The 21,402-nt window shown below is 39.7% G+C and overlaps 1 protein-coding gene across 1 annotated transcript in view; it reads left to right on the forward strand.

Annotated features, from left to right (window-relative positions):
* The window catches only part of ANKDD1B (ankyrin repeat and death domain containing 1B), a 41,391-nt gene extending 20,701 nt beyond the window's left edge, over positions 1 to 20,690 (forward strand). The window contains exons 9-15 of the mRNA XM_060760812.2: positions 1,920 to 2,018; positions 4,962 to 5,060; positions 10,433 to 10,531; positions 13,107 to 13,202; positions 16,626 to 16,824; positions 18,261 to 18,392; positions 20,194 to 20,690. Coding sequence (XP_060616795.2) covers positions 1,920 to 2,018; positions 4,962 to 5,060; positions 10,433 to 10,531; positions 13,107 to 13,202; positions 16,626 to 16,824; positions 18,261 to 18,392; positions 20,194 to 20,252 — 783 coding nt within the window. The 3' untranslated portion in view covers positions 20,253 to 20,690. The remainder of the gene's footprint in view (positions 1 to 1,919; positions 2,019 to 4,961; positions 5,061 to 10,432; positions 10,532 to 13,106; positions 13,203 to 16,625; positions 16,825 to 18,260; positions 18,393 to 20,193) is intronic.
* The last annotated feature ends 712 nt before the right edge of the window (positions 20,691 to 21,402 follow it).

Here is a 21,402-nt window from a genome sequence, read left to right on the forward strand (position 1 = left end):
GGCACACTAGTTTTAACTGTGCAAAAGCACGCCTGCTCCCTTCTGATACCTGGGCCTCTAGGTTCAGAGCCAAATCCAGGGGTACTCCCAAACTGTGAACCTGCGTTTTCAGGGGCAGTGTGACCCCATCTGACTCCTTATTCCCAGATCTGCCTTCTGACTGACCAGGAGTATTTCTGTCTTTTCTGGATTAAGCTTCAGTTTGTTTGCTCACATCCAGTCCATTACAACTGCCACCCACCGATTTAGTTCAGGAACAGCTTCCTTGGAATTAGATGGAAAGGAGTAGTAAAGTTGGGTGTCATCTGCATATAGGTCTTATAGAACTACAAGGATTCCATTGTGCCATGGCAGTTAACGTGGGTCAAACTACATTAATTGTGCGATATAGATGCACCCATTGCTAAGTGGATGAACTCACTTTTTTATATGGAAGATGATGGGCTCATCCTGTACCTCCCACCTTTCACTGTAATAATATTCTCATTTTTTTGTGATTAAAAAGGGTCCTGACGTTCTGTTTCTCATCATGTGTTAGTTCAAGAAAACTCATCATGATTGATAAAAGGATTTTTTTTAATTCTAGTAAAGTTTTAAAAGCATGTAAATTAGAATGTTTCATTATTTGCTAATGGTGCTTCTTGGCTAAAACATTTCATTGTCTAACTGAAATCAATGGATTATCTGCCAGGAAAAATAGCCATGACTGTCATTCTTGGAAACTTTATTTTTTTAGCATGCCATGTCATAAGCAGTATAGTCCTTTGCATTTTAAATCAGACTTATGACGCTGTTCATTCTCTGCAAAGAGAACCTATCCTGACGTTTTGCCATTGATTCAGGTGAAATATCAAGAGTCAGTGCTTCTGGAACATGGCCATACAGTCTGAAAAACTTACAGCAACCCAGTGATTCTGGCCGTGCAAGCATTTGACAACACATTGAAAACAAGCTCTATGCTGGTATACTCCCTAATCATATATTCACTTTGCACACATCTCCAGTTTTGGTAAAGATAAATGGGTTCTTAAATTATAGTTGACCTTTCATATCTGTGGGGGATTGAACTTGCTGTGGATTCCAAAATCCGCAGCTTCTCAGATTATGTTATATACACCGGTGTAATAAAATAGTATCTCTTACATAACATGGCAAAAAAAAAAAATCAAAGACTTTCGATAGAGAGTCTGAGGATCTGAGAAATCCGTACACAGCCCACCAGTGTAGTTGTCGGTGTGTAGCAAAGTCAAGGGTTGGTTTTTGTTTGTTTATTTTTTTTAAAAAAGAGCCACAATTTCTTGAATCCTCAGATCCAGAGCCCATAGATGTGGAGAATCAATTGTACAGTTTACCTGGGCCGGGCTTTAGCACAGTTGGTTAATCAACAGCAGCAATAGATTACACCAATCGAAAGGTTGGCAGTTTGAAGCCTGGGTTGGGGTGAGCACCCGACATTCAGCCCAGCTAACTGTCCAACTAAGCAGTTCGAAAACAGCTGTGGGCTGTGAGTAGAGAAATTATGTACTGCTTAAGCAGGGAGGTATTTTTCGGCACCATAAAAAGGAAATACCAGAAAAATGCCAGTGATCAGAGGAAAGAGGAAATCTGTGATCAAGGGCTCTCCATCATAGAGGATGTAGAGACAGCACTCCCCTCTGGCCAGAATCAAGCACAACCTCCAGAATGCCGAAGTTGGGGAAAATGCCGACATATACGTCTATCTGTTGTCTGTCCTGCCTATTTAACGGCATTGAATGTTTGCTGTGTATGTGTTCTGTTATCCGCCCTGAGTCCCATTTGGGGTGAGAAGGATGGAATATAAATACTGTAAATAAAAAATATAAAATAAATACCTTTTAGATAGAATGGACAACTGTGATTTAAAATACTTTCCCCTCTCTCCATTGTCTTTTTTCTAGCACAATACAAATGCATTACACATCGCAACCCAGAATGGACATACATCTTTGGTCACTTATCTTACAAGTAAAAATATAAATTTGGAGGCTCAACCTGAGGTGAGTTCCCCCCCCCCCCACCCTAATTTCATGGACAATTGCTGGTAACTGAAATTTGCCTAATTCAAGACATAAAAGAAGAACCACGGTTAATAAATAATGAGAAGAAAGACATTAAATCCAGGCATTTCAATGTGTGCTAATGTCAGTGGGAGAGTGTTAAGCATCTGCCTGGTTGTTTTACAGAAATCAATGAATGTTAAATGTAATTTATTCTGGCAAGATCGTGCCTATTGGCGTCAACTTTTTCAAACATTGTTATTATTGTCATTGTCACCACCACCATCATCATAATTCCAGCTTTTTCCAGTGTGTAACTCAAGGTGACTCACCACTGTTAGAACAAATAGGGAGAAATTTACACCCTACAAAATTGAAAAATCAATTAAGCTATCAAAAAAATTGGTTAAAAATAGAAACCATTAGAAATAGAAACAGCAACATATAAAAGTCCATCACATTATACAAACCTATTGCTCTTTTTAAAAATTTATCAAAGACCATCAGATATAGAAAGGCTTTCCTGGTTAGGGAGTTCCAGAACTGGGAGCAGAACAAAACAGGTCCATGTTGTTACCAGGCATATCTGCAAAGGTGGAAGGACAGAGAGAGGGCCTTCCCCAAAAGATCTCAAAACACAAGAAGGTTTGCAAGGGAGAATGTGGTCCTTCAGATAGTCTGGACCTGAGCTTCATAGGACTCAGTAATAGTATCCCTTATTTTGAAACGTATTCCTTGATTTTATTTATTTTTAGCAAAAGCATTGCATAAATAAACAAGTATAAAACTGATAAAATAGAGAGAACACAAGCGGCTAAATAGTTTTAGGTCAAAAATGGGCAACAGCAACCAAATTGTATGTAGCTTTAAACAGTTCTTCCTCTGTTTTTTTTTTCCATGTCAGGAGTGACTTGAGGATCTGCAAGTCACTTCTGGTGTGAGAGAATTGGCTGTCTGCAAGGACGTTGCCGAAGGATGCCTGGATGTTTTACCATCCTATGAGAGGCTTCTCCCATGTCCTCACATGAGAAACTGGAGCAGACAGATGGGAGCTCACCCCCTTTGGGTCAGCAGTCCTGCTGCCGGCACAAGGATTAAACTCCTCTGTGAATGAGGCAGGGCATTGTGAACAAGCATACAGGTGCCGAGTTGTTTGTTCTGCTCCATAGTCGCACAAGGTGGAGGATTCTTCTAGGTAGTGCCATTTTGCCAGGTTGTCTTTTGATCTGCCTACTCCATTTTTGGAAGGGGAAAAAAAGTAAAATATATTTACCCAGCCACCATTAAAGTGCTTCTAGCCCTCTCCTGGTGCGTAGAAATGATGTGCCGGGAGAGGAGGGTTGTAGAGGAAAATTGCTCCATGCCCCTTCTCTTTGCACGTCATTTCTACATGCCAGGAGAAGGCTGGCAACACTTTCATGGCGGTCAGGTAAGTAATATTTTTACTTTCTTACCCTTTTTTTGGGGGGGGGGGTTCTTTTGTGTTTGAGTGCCCCGCTGGAAGATTCGACGGGGCATCTAGATACCCCCCCCCCCCAAAAGCGTGGGTTTTCGGGGAGAGGCGTTTCTTAAACCCAATTGGGTGCAAGTTAAAGGGATGTGGGTCTTAGTCTGTTTAACAAGCTAAGACGAACACAGGTCAAGCAAACTTGTATAGTATCCCATGCATGGGACAATTGTGTGCAGTGGGTTGTTGTAGTTTTTTTCGGGCTATATGGCCATGTTCTAGAGGCATTTTCTCCTGACGTTTTGCCTGCATCTATGGCAAACATCCTCAGAGGTAGTGAGGTGATTGTGTGCAGGATTGCAGCCTAAAACCATAGGTTGAAGACCCACATAATGTATGATGCACTAGGAATTTTCACAGAAAAGTGATACTCTTTTTAAAGAAAAAAATATGCTACAATCTTTTTTCTCAGAATAAATTGTATGTGTTAAATTAACATGTTTGTGGGAGAGAGGAGTTTTAATATCCTTGCATATTTGGAGCAGAGACTATATGCAAGCTAATCTGCATTGAATATTACTTTGCTGGTATCATCCAAGTAACATATTTTGTTGACTATTAAAATATTTTTGTCACATTTTAAAATCTTTGCCAACCATGAAGTATAATGTTGTTTATGCTATTTCTCACTAGCTGTTAATGATAGATAAGGTTCATCCCAGTTCATTTCAACAGACAGAATCTACGATTGCTTCTAATATTGTCATGCCGTATATATGGCTAAGATGGAAAAAAAAGTGCAAAAAGAAATTCATTTGAGGAGTTGCTCTGGTAATGTTTCACAAAGAAGTAAAGGCTGGGAATATAAATGAGTTTATATTCCTCCTTGATGTTGTACCCTAATTTGTGTTTTTCAAGTTTCAGGCTGTATCAAACTGTACAAGTTGTCTATAATTTTCTATTTTTCTCATTGTGCGTCTTGTTCTTTATCATATGTGCATTCTGAAAGGAAGAAACCATGAAAATGAACAAAATTTGGCTACCAGTATTTTAAAAACTCTAAAATCAGGACAGTAAATAAAGAACAACTTTTAAAAAAACAGGGGAATTCGAGACAACAATCAATCAGGGCCAGCTAACATCTCCCAACAAAGAATCCCCCAAGCAGCAACCAGTCAGGCTTTGAAGTTACAAGGCCACTGAATGCTAATCAAGGTGGCCAATTGCAACATTCACACTTGCCTCAAATAGACAAGAGATCTTTCTCCCACCCTGGACATTCCACAGATATATAAACCTCACTTGCCTAGTTTCCAACAAACCTCACAACCTCTGAGGATGCCTGCCATAGATGTGGGAGAAACATCAGAAGAGAATGCTTCTGGAACATGGCTATACAGTCTGGAAAACTCACAGCAACCTAGTGATGCTGGCCATGAAAGCCTTCCACAACACAATACTTGGAGTAACTGTTTTGATTTTTCTTCTGTTTGCAGCAAAAGAATTCTCCTCTCCATTTGGCCATCATAAAAAACAGCTTATCCGTGGTGAATAATTTAATAGACGTCGGCCATGACATAAACTCTCTCAACCAGGTGAGCAATTGTCCTTAGAGACGTATAGTTTTAAGATGGAAGGTTATTTCTATTTCTACCTTTTCTCCTCCTTCTCTTTAGAATATCGAATTGTTAATACCAACTAGAGAAAATTCATTGAATCAAAGACATAAATCAACACTCGTGTCAATTCTGTTGATTCTGCTTGTGGACAAATAATTGCTCTTAAACTTATATGTTGGGGAATCTGAGCTGATAGGCTGAAAAATAACCCTCAGTTGGGGTGATTCCACCATAAATATATTAGAGTACCACAAGTAAACTTCATAGCCAGAAGAAATTAACGTGTGCTGAACTGAGATAGGCTTCTATTCTTCTGGATGGCTTAGAATTGCAGAGTCAGAACTTTAGGTTCAAAAATTTAGTTGAAGTAAAATACATTATTGATAGAAAAGGTTGTGGAGCTAACTAGCTCACTAATTCTCCCCGCTTATCTTTGCGATCACCTCTCCCTCTATAAACTGGCGTGAACTTTAAGATCTTCCGGGGAGGCCCTCTTTTTGCTCTCACCGCCGTTACAAGCACGGTTGATGGGGACAGGAGAGAGGGCCTTTTCGGTGGTGGCCCCCTGCCTCTGGAATGCCCTTCCTAGAGAAATAAGACAGGCCCCATCCCTCCCCTCTTTTCGTAAGAGCCTGAAGACCTGGTGGTTTAAACAAACCTTTGAGAATGACTAGTTCTAGCTCAGCCCCAGACACTGTTGAATATGGCCATATCTTTTCCTACCAATTACCCAGGTTACTCCCTCCTATTAGGCCCCGGAAATGAATAGCCATAGACTTTACCTATTATTGTTTTTGCCTGCTATAGCATTGCACCTAATTTTCTGGGCCCTCTACAAATTGCACTAGCCTTGGCCTGGCCTTTTAAATTGCCTTGAACAGGCAGGATTATTTTAAATATATATGTGCTGTTGTGATTTTTTATGCTTACATTGTCTTGTTAATTTTATGTTTATGTTGTTTACTTTGTATGTATTGATGATGTTACTTGGAAACCGCTCTGAGTCCCCACGGGGAGATAGAACAGTATATAAATAAAGTTTTGTTTTTGTTCTAAAGAAGAGAAAAGGTAAAAAAATCCATGCAGCTACATTTTGCCTAGAGAGGCAAAATGTGTCTTTACTGGAAGGAAGAAAAGGCAAAAGAGACTGGAAAATGGTGGAGAAACCACATGGTCAACTCAGGGCAGTTTCAAACTTAAAGAGGAAGTTCCCTCAGAGAATTCCACGTCACCAAAGGGGGAGGAGAGAGTGGCTAGCAGTGAAGCGGAAAGACCAAGATCTTTAGGGAAACATGCATAGGAATGTGGGGGAAGGAGTCCCTCAGCTTAGCCCTGTCTCTGGCTTAGCTACTCATTGAGGACTGGAAACTTGATGACACAAAAGATTTGTGCAGACCAGGGATTAAACCCAACCCTACTAAAGATAAGATGTGGAAATTATCATTTTCTTGGTGTGTTTTAAGTCAGACCTGTTTCCTTAGTTTACAGTAATGTTACCAAACAAAACTATTGGATTTCACCACACTTGCAGGTTTTAATACCTTAGTTCAGGGCTTCTTTAACCTTTTCCTCTCACTACACTTTCTGCCTGAGAAATATTTTTGTGACTCCAGGTATATAGGTATATACAATAGGTCTAAAAATCAGACATATACTGATAATAAGCCAGCATTTGCAAGGCTTGCTAAACAGGCTGATTTTTCTTTTCATTGAGTCCAGCTGAAGCATTTTCTGCATAGACCACTTTAAGCACTACACATTGTTGCTAACAGATTCTTGTAAACAGGCGGTGATCAGAAACCGTTTACTGTTGCAAAATTCTTTGTGACCCCAAGATTGATCAAATCTGCATTGTCAAAGGTGTTTTTGGCCAAAATCACTGGGTTGTTGTGAGTTTTCCTGGCTGTATGGCCATGCCTTCCTTCAACAGAAAGGAGGAAACTATGAAAATTAACAAAATCTGGCTACCAGTATTTTTTTTAAAAACTCAAAAATCAGGACAGTAGATAAATAACAACAATCAGAAAACAGAGGAATTCCAGACAGGAAACCAAGCTAACACCTCCCAATAAAGTATTCCCTTGGGCAGGAAGCAGCAACGCATTGAAGCTGCAAGGCTATTCAATGCTAATCAAGGTGGCCAGTTGCAACATTCACACTTGCCTCAAACAGACAAGAGTTCTTTCTCTCACCCTGGTCATTCCACAGATATATAAACCCCACTTGCCTGGTTTTCAACAGACCTCAGAACCTCTGAGAATGCCTGCCATAGATGTGGGCAAAACTTCAGGAGAGAATGCTTCTGGAACATGGCCATACAGCTGGAAAACTCACAGCAACCCATTGATCAAATCTGTCTGGAGCAAGGATTAACAACCTGCGCTGTAGCTCCCAGAACACAGACTCTCTCTGCTCCAATCTCCAATACTCCCCTCCCCATCAATGCTCAAAAACTATATTGCTCTTTTATTTTCTTACATAGTAGTTTCTGCTTTACTGTTGCTAATGGTGGTAGTAAAGCAACAGTCACAGCCACCATTAGCCTTCTTTCTTCCCCCAGCTGCCCTGGACCTTTCCAGCTTGCTGTTTTATCATAAGTGATGGGGACGATAAAACTTTGATCAGGGTCACTGGGGAGGAATAACCTCTCTCCAAAGTGACTCAGAATCAATTAGCATTGCTTCTTCTATCTTGCCTCTGGGGGAAAAAGTAAGGCAGCGATCTACATTGGGTCATGTCAGGATTGCAGAGACTAAAGCTAACGATGGTAATATGATGGAGCAAAACAAGTGGCTGCTGAATGAAAGTGGATAGAACCATTTGAAATGTTGTCATCCTAAGCAGACTTCCATAATGATAGCATTGTACTTGTTCAACCCCAGTGTTTTCTGGCAGAAGACATTACATAACAAACTAGGCTTCTCCAACCTGATGCTTTCCATATGTGATGAACAGGACATGTGCGCCTGCCTGGCTGTTTGCTTGCGGACGTGATGAACTAGTTCCCAGGGACTGAATAATGCAGTTTATTGGACATGGAGTGAACAAGAGAGGAATATATCATTGAAATGATAGGCCTCTTACGTGCAGAACCTCTCCACACCCTTCTGTTAGTTGATCATTGAATGAAATGAAGCGAGGCGTTTCTGCTACGAGGAATTTAACTCATAAGTGCTGGAGGATGGCTCTCTCCAGTTTGATTTCTGCAAGTGGCATTCTTCCACTTCACTTTGTAACAGCAGCAAGTCAAGTGCAATTGCCATCTGTAATCATGATTAACATAAATATGCTTCACCCAAAACAGCAATGAAGCTCTTTTGGAGCAAACCTTATTGAGGGAAGACAGTCTCCTATGTGTTTAAGTGTAAACACTAAACACGTTACATAACACAGATTATGCAGAGATGCAAGTTATTTTCCTTTGTACTGTAGAGGAGAAATGTTTGAAATAATAGATAGTGGCTTGAACCCAGCATCTTTCCTTAAGGCAAGGGAAGAATTATATCCATTCACAGAGATATTCCAATCTGGAGTGGAATATTTTAGAGCAAAACAGGATAGGAAAAATATTTATTGATTCCCTCTGGTCTTCTGAAAAGTTGCTCTGGGCATTCCACCTAATGGTAAGAGCTATTCAGCAGTGGAACTCTCTGCCCCGGGAGTGTGATGGAGACTCCTTCTTTGGAGGCTTTTAAGCAGAGGCTGGATGGCCATCTGTTGGGAGTCCTTGGAAAACAATTTTCTTGCTTCTTGGCAGGACTGGATGGCCCATGAGGTCTCTTCCAATTCTATGATTCTATGGGCAGTAGAAAAGATGATGGTGATCATCATCTTTATACCTTGCTTTTTTGCCAACCAACAATCAAAACAAGTACAATATGTTTAATAAATAAAATAGAATCAAGCAATTGCCAAGATCTGTTTGATGTATTTCCTGAAGCTGGTATTGGAAGGGTGTCAGCACTGGTGTAAGAACTGAACATTGGACTATTACTCTGTAGAACAGGATTTGAATCCCCACTCAGCCATGGCAACCCACAGACTAACCTTTGGCAAGTCACACACTCTCAGCCACAGAGGAAGGTAATGGCAAAACTCCTCTAAAAAAAATCTTGTCAAGAAAACCCTATGATAAGATCATCATAAGTCAAAAAAGACACACAATAACCATAAGAACAGTTAAGCAGTAATGTGTTGTCGAAGGCTTTCATGGCCAGAATCACTGGGTTGTGGTGAATTTTCTGGGCTGTATGGCCATGATTCAGACACATCCTCTCCTGATGTTTTGCCCACATTTATGGCAGGCATTCTCAGAGAAATTGCACTGTTTAGCCGGTATTACACCACTGACATCCACTGGGAAGTAGCAGCTAATAATGAAAGGACCAAGGCAGTGACATCTCTGGCTCATCCTCTGTTCGGATATCAGCCAGCACACCAATGTCTTAAATCAAGAAATAGCTTTCTAAGATCTACAGAGATACTCACAGGAACACCTCAGCAAGCAAGAGTCCAAAAGTGGCAGGCTAAAACACAAAACCTCAGGCCATGAGTGATACTGAATGAGAGACTCCCTTCTGGGTACACAGAAGACTGGGCGACTTGGAAGGTGCTAAACAGACTGCTCTGGCACCACGAGATGCAGAGCCAACCTTAAGAAATGGGGCCACAAAGTGGAGTCCATGACATGTGAGTGTGGAGAAGAGCAAACCACAGACTACATATTACAATGCAGTCTGAGTCCTGCCACATGCACAATGGAGGATCTTCTTACAGTGACACCAGAAGCACTCAAAGAATATTTAGTATAATACCAAGTTTTTAACTTTGTGGTTTTTCCATACATTATAACTGTATCATCAATTCTCTTCTGACACTATCTATCTATCTATCTATCTATCTATCTATCTATCTATCTATCTATATGCAAACACATATATACACAATGGAGGATCTCTTTATAGCAATATTAGAGGCACTCCAAGTGGCCAGCTCCTTGTCAAAGGACATTTAATATAATGCCATGTTTTTAAACTTTCCTGAAAATTCTGCTTCAATAACAACAACAACAACAACAACAATATCTTTGTCTACTAATAGAAGGACAGCAAGTAGAGGGATATTATAGCCTCCTTAAGAAAGGATATCTCCCCAAATAAGGGATTTTTCTCAGTTCATGATAAGGGTTATGGGAGAGAGTAGTTGTATTATCGCTGCTGGATGAAACCCAACAATTATTGCTTACATTTTTTCTCTCTGATGATTATCCTTAAAAATAAATCATGTCTTTATTAATGGAGCCGTTTTTTTCTTTTCCTCTATTACCACACCTTATTTCCATAAACAAGAGGCAACAATCACCATTACACTTGGCAGCAGACCTTGGAAATGTGGAAGTGATTGAAATGCTTCTCAAGAGAGGTTGTGACCTCAACATTGTGGACAAGGTACTTTCCACTGTTCATATTTCTGTGAAGATGTAGTTATTATCCTACATGTGTTGGTATTTTGGAACAAATTGCTCCTTTCAGAAATTCCTAATTTGAAATAATAGTCTCTTTCTTGAAACTTGCAGTCGCCTGGCATTGATTTAGTCAAATGATTGTCTGGAAGGTCAAAGCATAAAATACAATGTTTGTTCTATTCATAAAACTGAATTTATATAAAGTAATCATTGTGCTTTGGGGGAAAAACTATTTGTTCTGACTCTTTTAGAGCCATTTCACAACCATGTTTGAGTTTTATCATTCAAACAGTGTTTGCTTTCTGTTGATATTGTTCTGAAATTATAGCAATTGTTGTTTTCCAGGTTACCAATGGTTTGTGCATGCCTCTCGGTTGCTTTGCATCTTATGGAGACCTCTGTGAATTTCCTAGGGTTTTCTTAGAGAAGGAAAACTCAGGCCCCATCTACACTGTCATCCAATCCAGTTTGAACTGCATTATAATGGGCAGTATACTATCATATAATGCAGATTGAACCGTACTGAAAGGAATTATATTAATCCACACTGCCATAAAATACAGTTCAATGCAGTTAATTGTAGAATGACTTCAGTTTGACACCACTTTAACTATCATGGCTCAATGCCATGGATTGTTGGGAATAGTAATTTTTCAAGGTCTTCAGCTTTCCCTGTCAAATAATGCTAGTGCCTCAGCAAACTACAGCTCCCATGTTTCCATACCATTGAGCCATGGGAGTTAAAATGTTGTCAAACTGTATTCATTCTACAGTGTACATGCACCCTCCATCTTTGCTCCTGCCTTGCTGTGCAGGTTCCAAATTGGGTACATCTTGTCTTTATTTGCAAGGGGTGTGTTTCGCTCTCACTGCTTAAGCCCTCCTGGCACATGAAACCTTGGAAGAATTAACGCTGTGAGCAGCTGTTCCCAGTGTAAATCCACTGACATAAAAGGATTACAGAGGCAACCCAGTAAGTTGCAAACAACATGTATGGCCATGAACTGTCAATACCAGGAATGTCCTTCCTTCCCAAAACAGCCAGTCTCTAACATAATGGAAATTGATTGCAATGCGGCACTATGAAAGCTACAGCTGTAAACAGAGACTTATTTATTTACAAAGGTGTATCAATTAAAGCTCTTGGGGACAGCTAAAGATCTGAATTATACTGACTTGGGTTTGTAGTAAGCTTAATTTTTTCCAAGGAGGTTTTATTTTTGGCCTCCATCTATTGCTTTTTATAATCCTGCCACCCAAGCATGTGTATGTACACCTGCCGATCGAGATAACATTTTATATATTCAGTGAAGTCAGCGATTTTCACACACATTTTTGGACTGCTAGAGTGAAAACTAAGGGGTCATGGTGGGGTAGCAAGTTAAACCACTGAGCTGCGGAACTTGCTGACTGAAAGGTTGGCAGTCCAAATCCACGGAGTGGGGTAAGCTCCAATTTCTGCCAACCTAGCAGTTCGAAAACATGAAAATGTGATTAAATCAATAGGTACCACTTCAGCAGGAAGGTAATGGCACTCTATGCAGTCATGCTGGCCACATGACCTAGGAGGTGTCTACGGACAACGACGGTTCTTCAGCTTAGAAATGGAGATAAACAGCCCCCTCCCCCCGAGTTGGATACGACTAGACTTAATGTCAAGGGGAAACCTTTACCTTTACCTTTAGAGTGAAAACTGGAGAGGACTTTTACCTTTAATTGTTGTATGTTGATTGGTTACTGGTTGTGTGATGAACAACACTTGCACTTCTTGGCAGGGGGTAGAACTGGATGGCCCATGATGTCTCTTACAACTCAATGATTCAATGATTCTAACTTGCCTTTTCAATGCAACTGTTATAAACACATGGTCTCGTTCCCTTTTGGCAACCCTAAAACAACATTAAGATGGTTTTTGTTATTATTGCATTGCCAGACTAATACCATGAGAATTTGTTGCATTTGAATTGGAGAAGATGCTCTTTATGATGAGTAAAGCCCAGTTTATGTTGCTATACTCACAGCTGCCAATGAGGGTAGCATCCTTTTTCATTTTTAAAAGTGTGGGATACTTATTAAATTGAGCACTCAGCCCCCATTGGATTCTGCATGTCATGAAGAGATAGTAGTTCATAACTTCAACATTCCACAGGTGAAACCCAGGACAGTGAATGCGATCAAGATGGCAAAAATTGTTAATAAGGTATCTTGGAGAGGCTGCAGCAATTTGGTTTTGCCAGAGCCTACTTAGAAGGGCAAGACTTCTGCCCACCCATTGCCTCTCTCTGCTTGGTTAACTGAGTGCAGATTACGTTTGCAGTACAAACTCAGTTTGTGTCAGTGAAAGTAAGCTGAGGACAACAGGGGAAGTATGAGACATAAACTGGGATGTACTGATAGCACCCGAAAATGCAAGATGACAGAGGATTAACTGGGTCTGTCCCTGTCAAATCGGTACAGTCAAAGAGTATAGTTGTTGCACATATAACTATAGATTTTGCTTATTACTCCTTCTGACTTATGGCCTACATTTCTTTGCCTGCTTCTGTTTGCATTTTCAGCAAGGAAAGACGGCCTTAGCTGTAGCTGCCAGGAGCAATCTTGCCTTGATTGTTGATATGATCATAAAAGCAGAGCGATATTACACCTGGAAACAGGTAAGAAGCAACCCAATTTGTTCACCATCTGTTGAGACAGATTTTTTTTGCAGTATGTGACCTCATGAATTGTATAGGATTTTCTTAGGCAAGGAATATTCAGAAGTGACTCTGCAATATAGTATATGGCACCTGATATTATCAATGGTTTCCAATCAGAATTGATCCTGCTTAGCTTCCAAGATCAGTCAGGATCTGATGACTTTAGGATATTTAGGCAGACCTACATAAGTTGGTTGGAAGAAATAAAAACAGCTATCTGAGCTGTGTGGAAGAAGCTTAGGTAACAACATGCCAAAATATTCACATGATTCAGAGTAAGGGAGAGATTGAAGAATCTACCCTTTTGCTGCAGAGATGCCTAGGTTTTCATTCTGGATCTAGCATACCTGGGTCTCTTCTTTTTTTTCCTAACGGCTAAAACAGAGAGTGGAGGGAAGAGCAAGAAGAGAACTTAAGTACAGATCCAGCAGATAATAGTTTTAGAACTAAATACTTAAATAGTGTTCTGTCAGAGTGTGAAGTATATATTGAAGGCTTGGTCTGCAAAGTATTCCATATAGGGAAATGAAATTAAGAGGCATAGGAACAAGGAGGCCGTGTTCTGTACTCAAGAGGGGGGTTAATTCTTTTGACACCTGGTTATTCTTGTCCAGATATCTATCTGAATGTGTTTACAACAGAAACTGCTTAATTAGGCAGTGAACAGAAAACAGCTCCTGAAGAAAAAGTAACCTGGGTACATGAATAAAGTGAAAACAGTATTAGCTGGAAGAACCATCCGGCTATTACATGGATAGTTTGGAGTTATATGTTTCATCCCATCCCAATGAGCAGTTTTGTCCCATTCCCACATTCTCTGTCATTTGAAATTCCCATGTTTATTGATGTGAAGGAGCTGCAAAAGAAACATACATATAAGCATGATGTCAAAATGAAAATTTCAGACATTTGATACCCTGTATGAATTTCTTAACATTTATATTTGATGTCAAAATGCAGTCCTTTAATTTTAGGGTGTAGTGGACTTTAGTTTTCTCAAAACTCCTTTTTTCCCACTGGAACTATGACACTAGGAATTTTGTTTTCAGTCCTACTGAACTGAGCTGACAAGTTTTTGTGCAGTTTCCACTTGTACACCAAGTACTCTTTGCAAAAAAGAAAAAAAGTGAAGTTACTACTAAATAGCTAGGAAGAAGAAACACTTGTTATTCTACTTTAAATTGTCCAAGATCTGCTTCTAGATTTTGCCCACCCTTGCTTACAAAAGGTTGCAAAGACTGCACCTTCGCCCATCGTTGGCTTTGTGTTCCATCATATGTCTAGTTATGGAACATAGTCTTTGGAAGATGAAGGCATCTCCCACTCCCAGGTCATTTCACACAGTTTTGGGTAGAATATAAATCTTATATATTCTGTTGGACATACAGGCTGGAGATTCTGGAAGCTGTAATTCCAGAAAGTAAGCATGTTTTCCAACTTTTGTCGAATGTGGTTGCTGCACTGTCTTTCAGCCTGCAAATCACTGAGAAAGGTTTGGATTGCTTACTTCTTTGATGTGGTTAGGGGTGTGCCTCTTATATGTTTTGCTGTTCCAGATGTGCTATTGCTGTTCAAGCTCCAGTATTACTAAATGTCTTTCTTGCATACTTCCTGGAAACAAATACTTTGGGTGGATAGTCATATGAGGGGGGGGGGGGGGAGTTGAAACCTAATAATAAATAAGTGCTAGAACAATTGCTACTTTTGACTTTATGTAGTTGGAGCCAGTCAATAATTATACATGCAATAAGAAATAACATATAGCAACTTTTTGATGGGCTGAAATCCAACATCCCCTCAATGTAGCCCAAATATCAGCAGCCAGAGCTGCGCTATGTGACCATTATACAACCTTCATGCTGAATAGCATGGAATACATTCAATGACTGAGTGCCATTGTGCAATGAACAATGTAGAATGAATGATGCAAAATGCACAACTGCAGCGGACAACAGGAATTGCTATTGTAGTATGCAACGTCGCTATCTCTGCAGTTCTTCTTCTAATGCTGGTTGTTGAATGCAACCATTGTGCAAAGAGAATAATTTACTCTGCATGTGTAGTCTGACTTTCCCATGTGTATGCCCCCCGTGAGATACTAGCTATGACGTGTTAGGAAAGCATTCCTCTCTGTAATAGAGATGGCCAGTGGCAGCACATCCAAGTTTCCTAACTATGAAGGCATTGAAAAGATGGCGGAAATGGTTTTATTAAGACTGAAAGAGGATATGAACTAATTTCAAGTGCTAATACTTACTCCACTGATATCATCATAGCGCCTCAGTTGTGGCATAAATTCATTCTGATTCTGCACACAACCAGGGCTACTATAGATCTGACATGGAAATAACCATCAGTACCTTATGACTACAGAAAGGACAAAATTAGATGTAGAACAAAGTCCCCTTCTCTAGGGGAGCTTTATCAGTAGAAACTTCGATTAACAAAGTCTCTAGCAAAGAAGCTCCTTTTTACAAAGTCTTTTTACACCCAGCCAGATTTCCTACCTCGTTGTCAGCTATCTAGTTGAAAAGAGTTTTTTTTTTTAGCTTCATCGCCAAAGGAAAAAGGAGGAAAGGGAGAGCTGATATAGAATAATAGAAACAAACTTTGTGTTTAGTTGCAGCTTTTTTGTGTGTGTCAGGAGTGACTTGAGAAATTGCAAGTAGCTTCTGGTGTGAGAATTGGACGTCTGCAAGGACGTTGCCCAGGGTATGCCCAGATGTTTTACCATCCTGTGGGAGGCTTCTGTCATGGTAAGCTGGAGCTGATAGTTGGGAGCTCACTACGCTCTCCAGATTCAAACTACCGACCTTTTGGTCACTAGTCCTGTTGGTATAAGGGTTTAACCCATTGGCTGCAGCTGCATATTTGCAATACACAGTGCAATATAAGCTTGGGCTGGAAAAGAATGGTATAACACACTGCTTCAGAGGATGGCGAACTCTCCATCTTTGGAAGTCTTCAAGCAGAAGTTGGACACACACTTTTAGGAGTGCTATAGCTGCAGATTCCCGCTTGGCAAGGGTTGCATTTGATTGTTTTTGAATTAGTCTGTTAACAGTGGCTTAAAACTAGATTGGATGGCCAACAGTATTTGTTCAGAACCATTATATGTAATTTTCCTTGATCAAATTAAGATTTGGTTTATGCTAATAGATCAATCTGGAATACTGAAAAAATATGTATACCTCTTTACAGTGATAATTTTTGGAGTACTAAACAAATCAGGTGTGAATTGTTTTATAATGTCCAGGTTTGCCTTGGTAAAACGTTTACATTAAAATCCAGGTAAGTTGTAAAATCATCCAGGAAAGCCCCTAATAGGAAAAGCAGCATGACTAATTTTTGCTGTTTACCTAGGTATTTTTTATTTTGCAGGAGCATTGCCATAGTGACAGTGATCTGCCAAATGATACCTTATCTTTCAAACAAGATCACAGTTTGCAGACCAAACAGATCCGCTCCTCCCTTTGGAATCTTGCTTATAATCAATTAAAAATGTGTGAATGGACAAAACTGGCACGATTCTGGATGTTTACAGATGAACAGGTCAAAGCTATTGAAGAGCAGTGGACAGGTAAACATACTGGATTTTCTAGATAAAGGAAAATACAAAAATAAATTCAATCTAAAGGTTTTTCTTGTACATTCTGGAGAAAGTGTTTCTATTGCTTGAGCAATTTCACTTAATTTTCACCCCAACCTAGGTTTTAAAAAGAAAAACATTAAGGCTGAAATAGGTAATCCATATCTTGGGACAGATCATAGAATCATACGCTTTCAGTGTTTCGTCCTAGAGCTCCCAGTGGTGCAATGGGTTAACCCCCCCCCCCCCCCCATGTGCCAGCAGAACTTCTGACCAAAACGTTGGTGATTCAAATCTGGGGAATGGGGTGAGCACCCATCTGTCAGCTCCAGCTTATCAGAACCCTCCCACAGGATGGTAAAACATCCAGGTGTCCCCTGGGCAATGTTCTTGCTGATGGCTAATTCTCTCACAGCAGAAGGGACTTGCAGTTTCTCAACTTGCTCCTGACACACACAAAAATGTTTTGTCCTATCGCATCTAGTAGAAAAGATGTAATAGTGTGTGTTTTATTGTGTTTTAAAGAACCAAATGTACTTTCCCATTTACACTATGATGAATGTGTTCTCTACGCAGACTAAATCTGAAAATGTAGTCAATAAATTATCCCATTCCAGTTCCAATATGATGAGCCCTAATTTTTAGTTTTGAGATTTCCATCTCAGACCATAAATCTATTGAGGAATTAAATGAGTTTATTTATCCCAAGCCACCATATATGCCATTGATTTTATGGGTTATCAACATTTGACCGAAGGAGGGGAAATTCCTGATTTCATCTCTAAATATAGGTAGCAGTAAGGGAAGATGGGAACTGCAGGCTAATCACATCTAGAAGGCCAGCTCTGTATAAATAAGGTATAACTAATACTGTGGCTTCCTAATGTTTTAGATTGTAAATATTGGGATTTTTAGCCAATGGTCTTGCCTGGTTGAAACTGAGAAGTCAGTTGAACAATGTCTATAGGGCCTCATGTTGCCTAACTCTGAAAAAAACTATAATTATGAAGAAAAGGTTAATATCTACCCACCTCCCCCCAATATTATTAGCCATTTATCCTCAGAATCCAATCTTTGTGGATTAAGATTATGTCAAGGTCCTTCTCCAAGAGCTTATAATGAGAAAAGTACAATGAAGACTTGAGTTGGCAATTGCTTAATGTTGATGTATCATTTTTGATGACCGATGAGTTGCTTTTTCCCACTCAACTTTATAGACTGATGTTTATGTGCTTCAAACACTACTGGTGTTTATTTTGTTCAATGCCCTAGGACCTGATTTTGCTGTTTAGATACAGAATGAATAAAATAACAAACAGAGAATGGCTACTTCATGCACTTCCTAACTGGCAAGCTTTGTGATAAAGATCATGTAATATATTTCTCTTTTTGAACACTGAGCTCACGTTCTGTATGTGATCATCCAGGGAAAAAGAGCTACAAGGAACACGGGCACAGAATGCTTCTAATCTGGTTACATGGTGTCCTAACTGCTGGTCAGAATCCAATCAAGCAATTATATGAAGATCTGGTGAGAGCTGGACTCCAACAACTAGCTGGTAAGCAATTGGTATTAAGAAGCAGTCTAACTTCCAGAAAAAAATATACTGGTATGCTTGAGGGAGCGCGATTCCTTGAACTGCCTGTACAGGTCAAAATTTGCTCCAAATCTTAGTCAGTAACTGTTTCTGAAGAATGACCTACAACTGTGAACATGCTACAGTTCTCATCATGTTTACTTAGAAGTAAGCACAATTGAGTTCTGTAGGACTTATTTCCAATTAAACACAGAACTGAAGCTTAAACTTCTATTTACATGTAAAATAGAATAGCACCAGGATTGTGGCGCACCTGGCTGAGTGTCAGCTGCATTAAGATCACTCTGACCAGAAGGTAATGAGTTCGAAGCCAGCCCGGGTCGGAGTGAGTGTCCAACCAATTGTGTAGCTTGTTGTCGACCTTTGCAACCTGAAAGACAGTTGCATCTGTCAAATAGGAAAATTAGGTACCACCTATGTGTGGGGAGGCTAATTTAACTAATTTATGAGGCCATAAAAAAGACTCCAGCAAAAAGCACTCCAGCAAAGCATGCGGGGAATGCGGAAGTACTTCATTGGTGTCGCAGATGGACAATGAAAGCGACAGCTCCCCTGGCGGCCAGAAAAGTTAAATAGCCCCTGTGTATGTCTATATATGTTGTATGTCTAATTGGCATTGAATTTTGCCATATATGTGTATATTGTAATCCGCCCTGAGTCCCCTGTGGAGTGAGAAGGGCAGAATATAAATGCTGTAAATAATAATAAATAAATGCTGTAAATAAATAATAAAATATTCTTCCATTGAACTACCAGCGTTCTTCACCACTGGCTATGCTATCTAAAGCTGCTGGGAGTTGCAATCCAGCCACATCTGGTGTAAACTGATATGTACAAGAAATTAGGTGGCTGCAAGCCTTGTTGGGAACCAGAGCTGTTAGTCTCAAAAATAACCCTCACCTGGGGTGATTCTACCAAAACTATAGCAGAGTGCCAGAAGCACACTTTATAACCAGCAGAAACTTACATGTGGTGAGTTAGGATTAACTTCCATTCAACAGGATGGCAACAGCATTGCAGAGTCGCAAGTTTAGGTTCAAAATATTTATTGAAGTAAAAAAAAACATTCTAGGTAGAAAAGGGTTTTGGAGCTAACTAGTTTACTAAGTTCATCTTCTAAGGAAGGTTAAAGGATAAAATATCAAAAGTATCCATGCAGCTACATTTTTACCTGGAGAATGGCAAATGCGTCCTCACTGGAAGGAAGACAAAGGCAGAAGAAGGGGCTAAGGAGAATGGCCACATGGCCAAAGCCCAGGGCAATCAAAATACCTTTAAAGAGGAAGTTACTTCATCCCTCACAGAGATTCATTGCTACATCTTCAGTGGGATGGGGGTGGGGAGAGATAGTGGCAAGCAAGCAGAGTAAAGACAAAGCCCCTTCTGGGATAAGCATGCATAGGAATGTAGGGGGAGGAATCCCTTACTCTAATCCTATCTAGTCTAGCTATTTATTGGGGACTGGAGACTTGTGCAGTCCAGGGATGAAACCCAACAAGCCTGATTAATAAATACTGAAATAACCCAAGTACACAGTAAAAGTGAACTAGATAACTTTGGGATGGATCTGTTTCAATTTCAAAAATCGTAGTAATTGCCTTTGCTTTAACTAGCTTTAACTGTGTAGTGTCCAAACAGATCGCTGAATGGCTACTGAATGTAATGTTAGCTATGTGCAAACCTAAAGGAATCATTCACACCTGACACAGATTACAGACATCTGGAGTTTTCTGAACCCTAATGACAGCCTTTCTTTTTACAGAGAAGATGAGATCAGAGAGTAATGCTGGCACAGACCCAAGAAAATGTGCAGTTTCATGAACCCATCCAACAAAGCCAGATTGAAACTACTTTTTGAAAATAACATACAAATATTGAATTTCATTTGTTTACAAGTTGTTCTTTCAAAAACTGCCGATTTACTACCCCTGCATTTCTTATGATGTTGTCATATGAATATTTGTTTTAGAGACAAAAACTAGCCTTTTTTCCTCCTGGCTCCCACCTCCTCTTTTTTAGGCCAGAGAATCATAGAATCATAGAATTAAAGAGTTGGAAGAGACCTCATGGGCCATCCAGTCCAACCCCCTGCCAAGAAGCAGGAATATTGCATTCAAATCACCCCTGACAAATGGCCATCCAGCCTCTGTTTAAAAGCTTCCAAAGAAGGAGCCTCCACCACACTCCGGGGCAGAGAGTTCCACTGCTGAACGGCTCTCACAGTCAGGAAGTTCTTCCTAATGTTCAGATGGAATCTCCTCTCTTGTAGTTTGAAGACATTACATATTCCTTGTAACAACTAATTTCATATTCTACATGTGAATAAAACTATATAAAACCTTGTGTTAAATTCAGATATTTTGTGGCTTAATTTATTACTAAATTTTGTGAACACAATTACTATGTTTTCATTAAATAAATTCTAATGTTAGGTAAATATGTTGTTTGCTATTTAATGTCAGTAAGTGATATTATTTTAGTACGTATAATTCCTTGCAAAAGCTTTTTAAAATCACATTTAAAAAAAGAAATGACCTCTGATTAGCACTTTTTCTTTCATTTCTGCTGTGATTGTCCTTGTTCCAGAGTTAAAGGAACACAAGGAACACATAGTTAGGAACACAAGGGCAGAAAACAGGATATAAATGTTTTATTCACAAAACTTTTTCCCCAAGCATTTATGTATCCTTGAACTCCCTCCCTCCCTTGCAGAAGCTGCTCCTGAAGACCTCAAGATCTTTCTGATGTGGCAGCCATTGCTATGTGACTATGTGACCATTTCCTAAACATAAACATGATTGTGTCTTAGATGTGTACAGTAGTATTTTCAGATTCTGGCTAATAATTAGGAAAGTATCTGGAGTATTATTTTTTGGGAATAAGGATGCAAATGGATTTTGTGACCTGTATTAGGTTCAATCAGTTTAACTACGGAAGATTCTTTATTTTTTGGAATACCATATTGAAAGCG

Source organism: Anolis sagrei, chromosome 2 (assembly GCF_037176765.1).
Source record: "Anolis sagrei isolate rAnoSag1 chromosome 2, rAnoSag1.mat, whole genome shotgun sequence".
Taxonomy (NCBI): Eukaryota; Metazoa; Chordata; class Lepidosauria; order Squamata; family Dactyloidae; genus Anolis; species Anolis sagrei.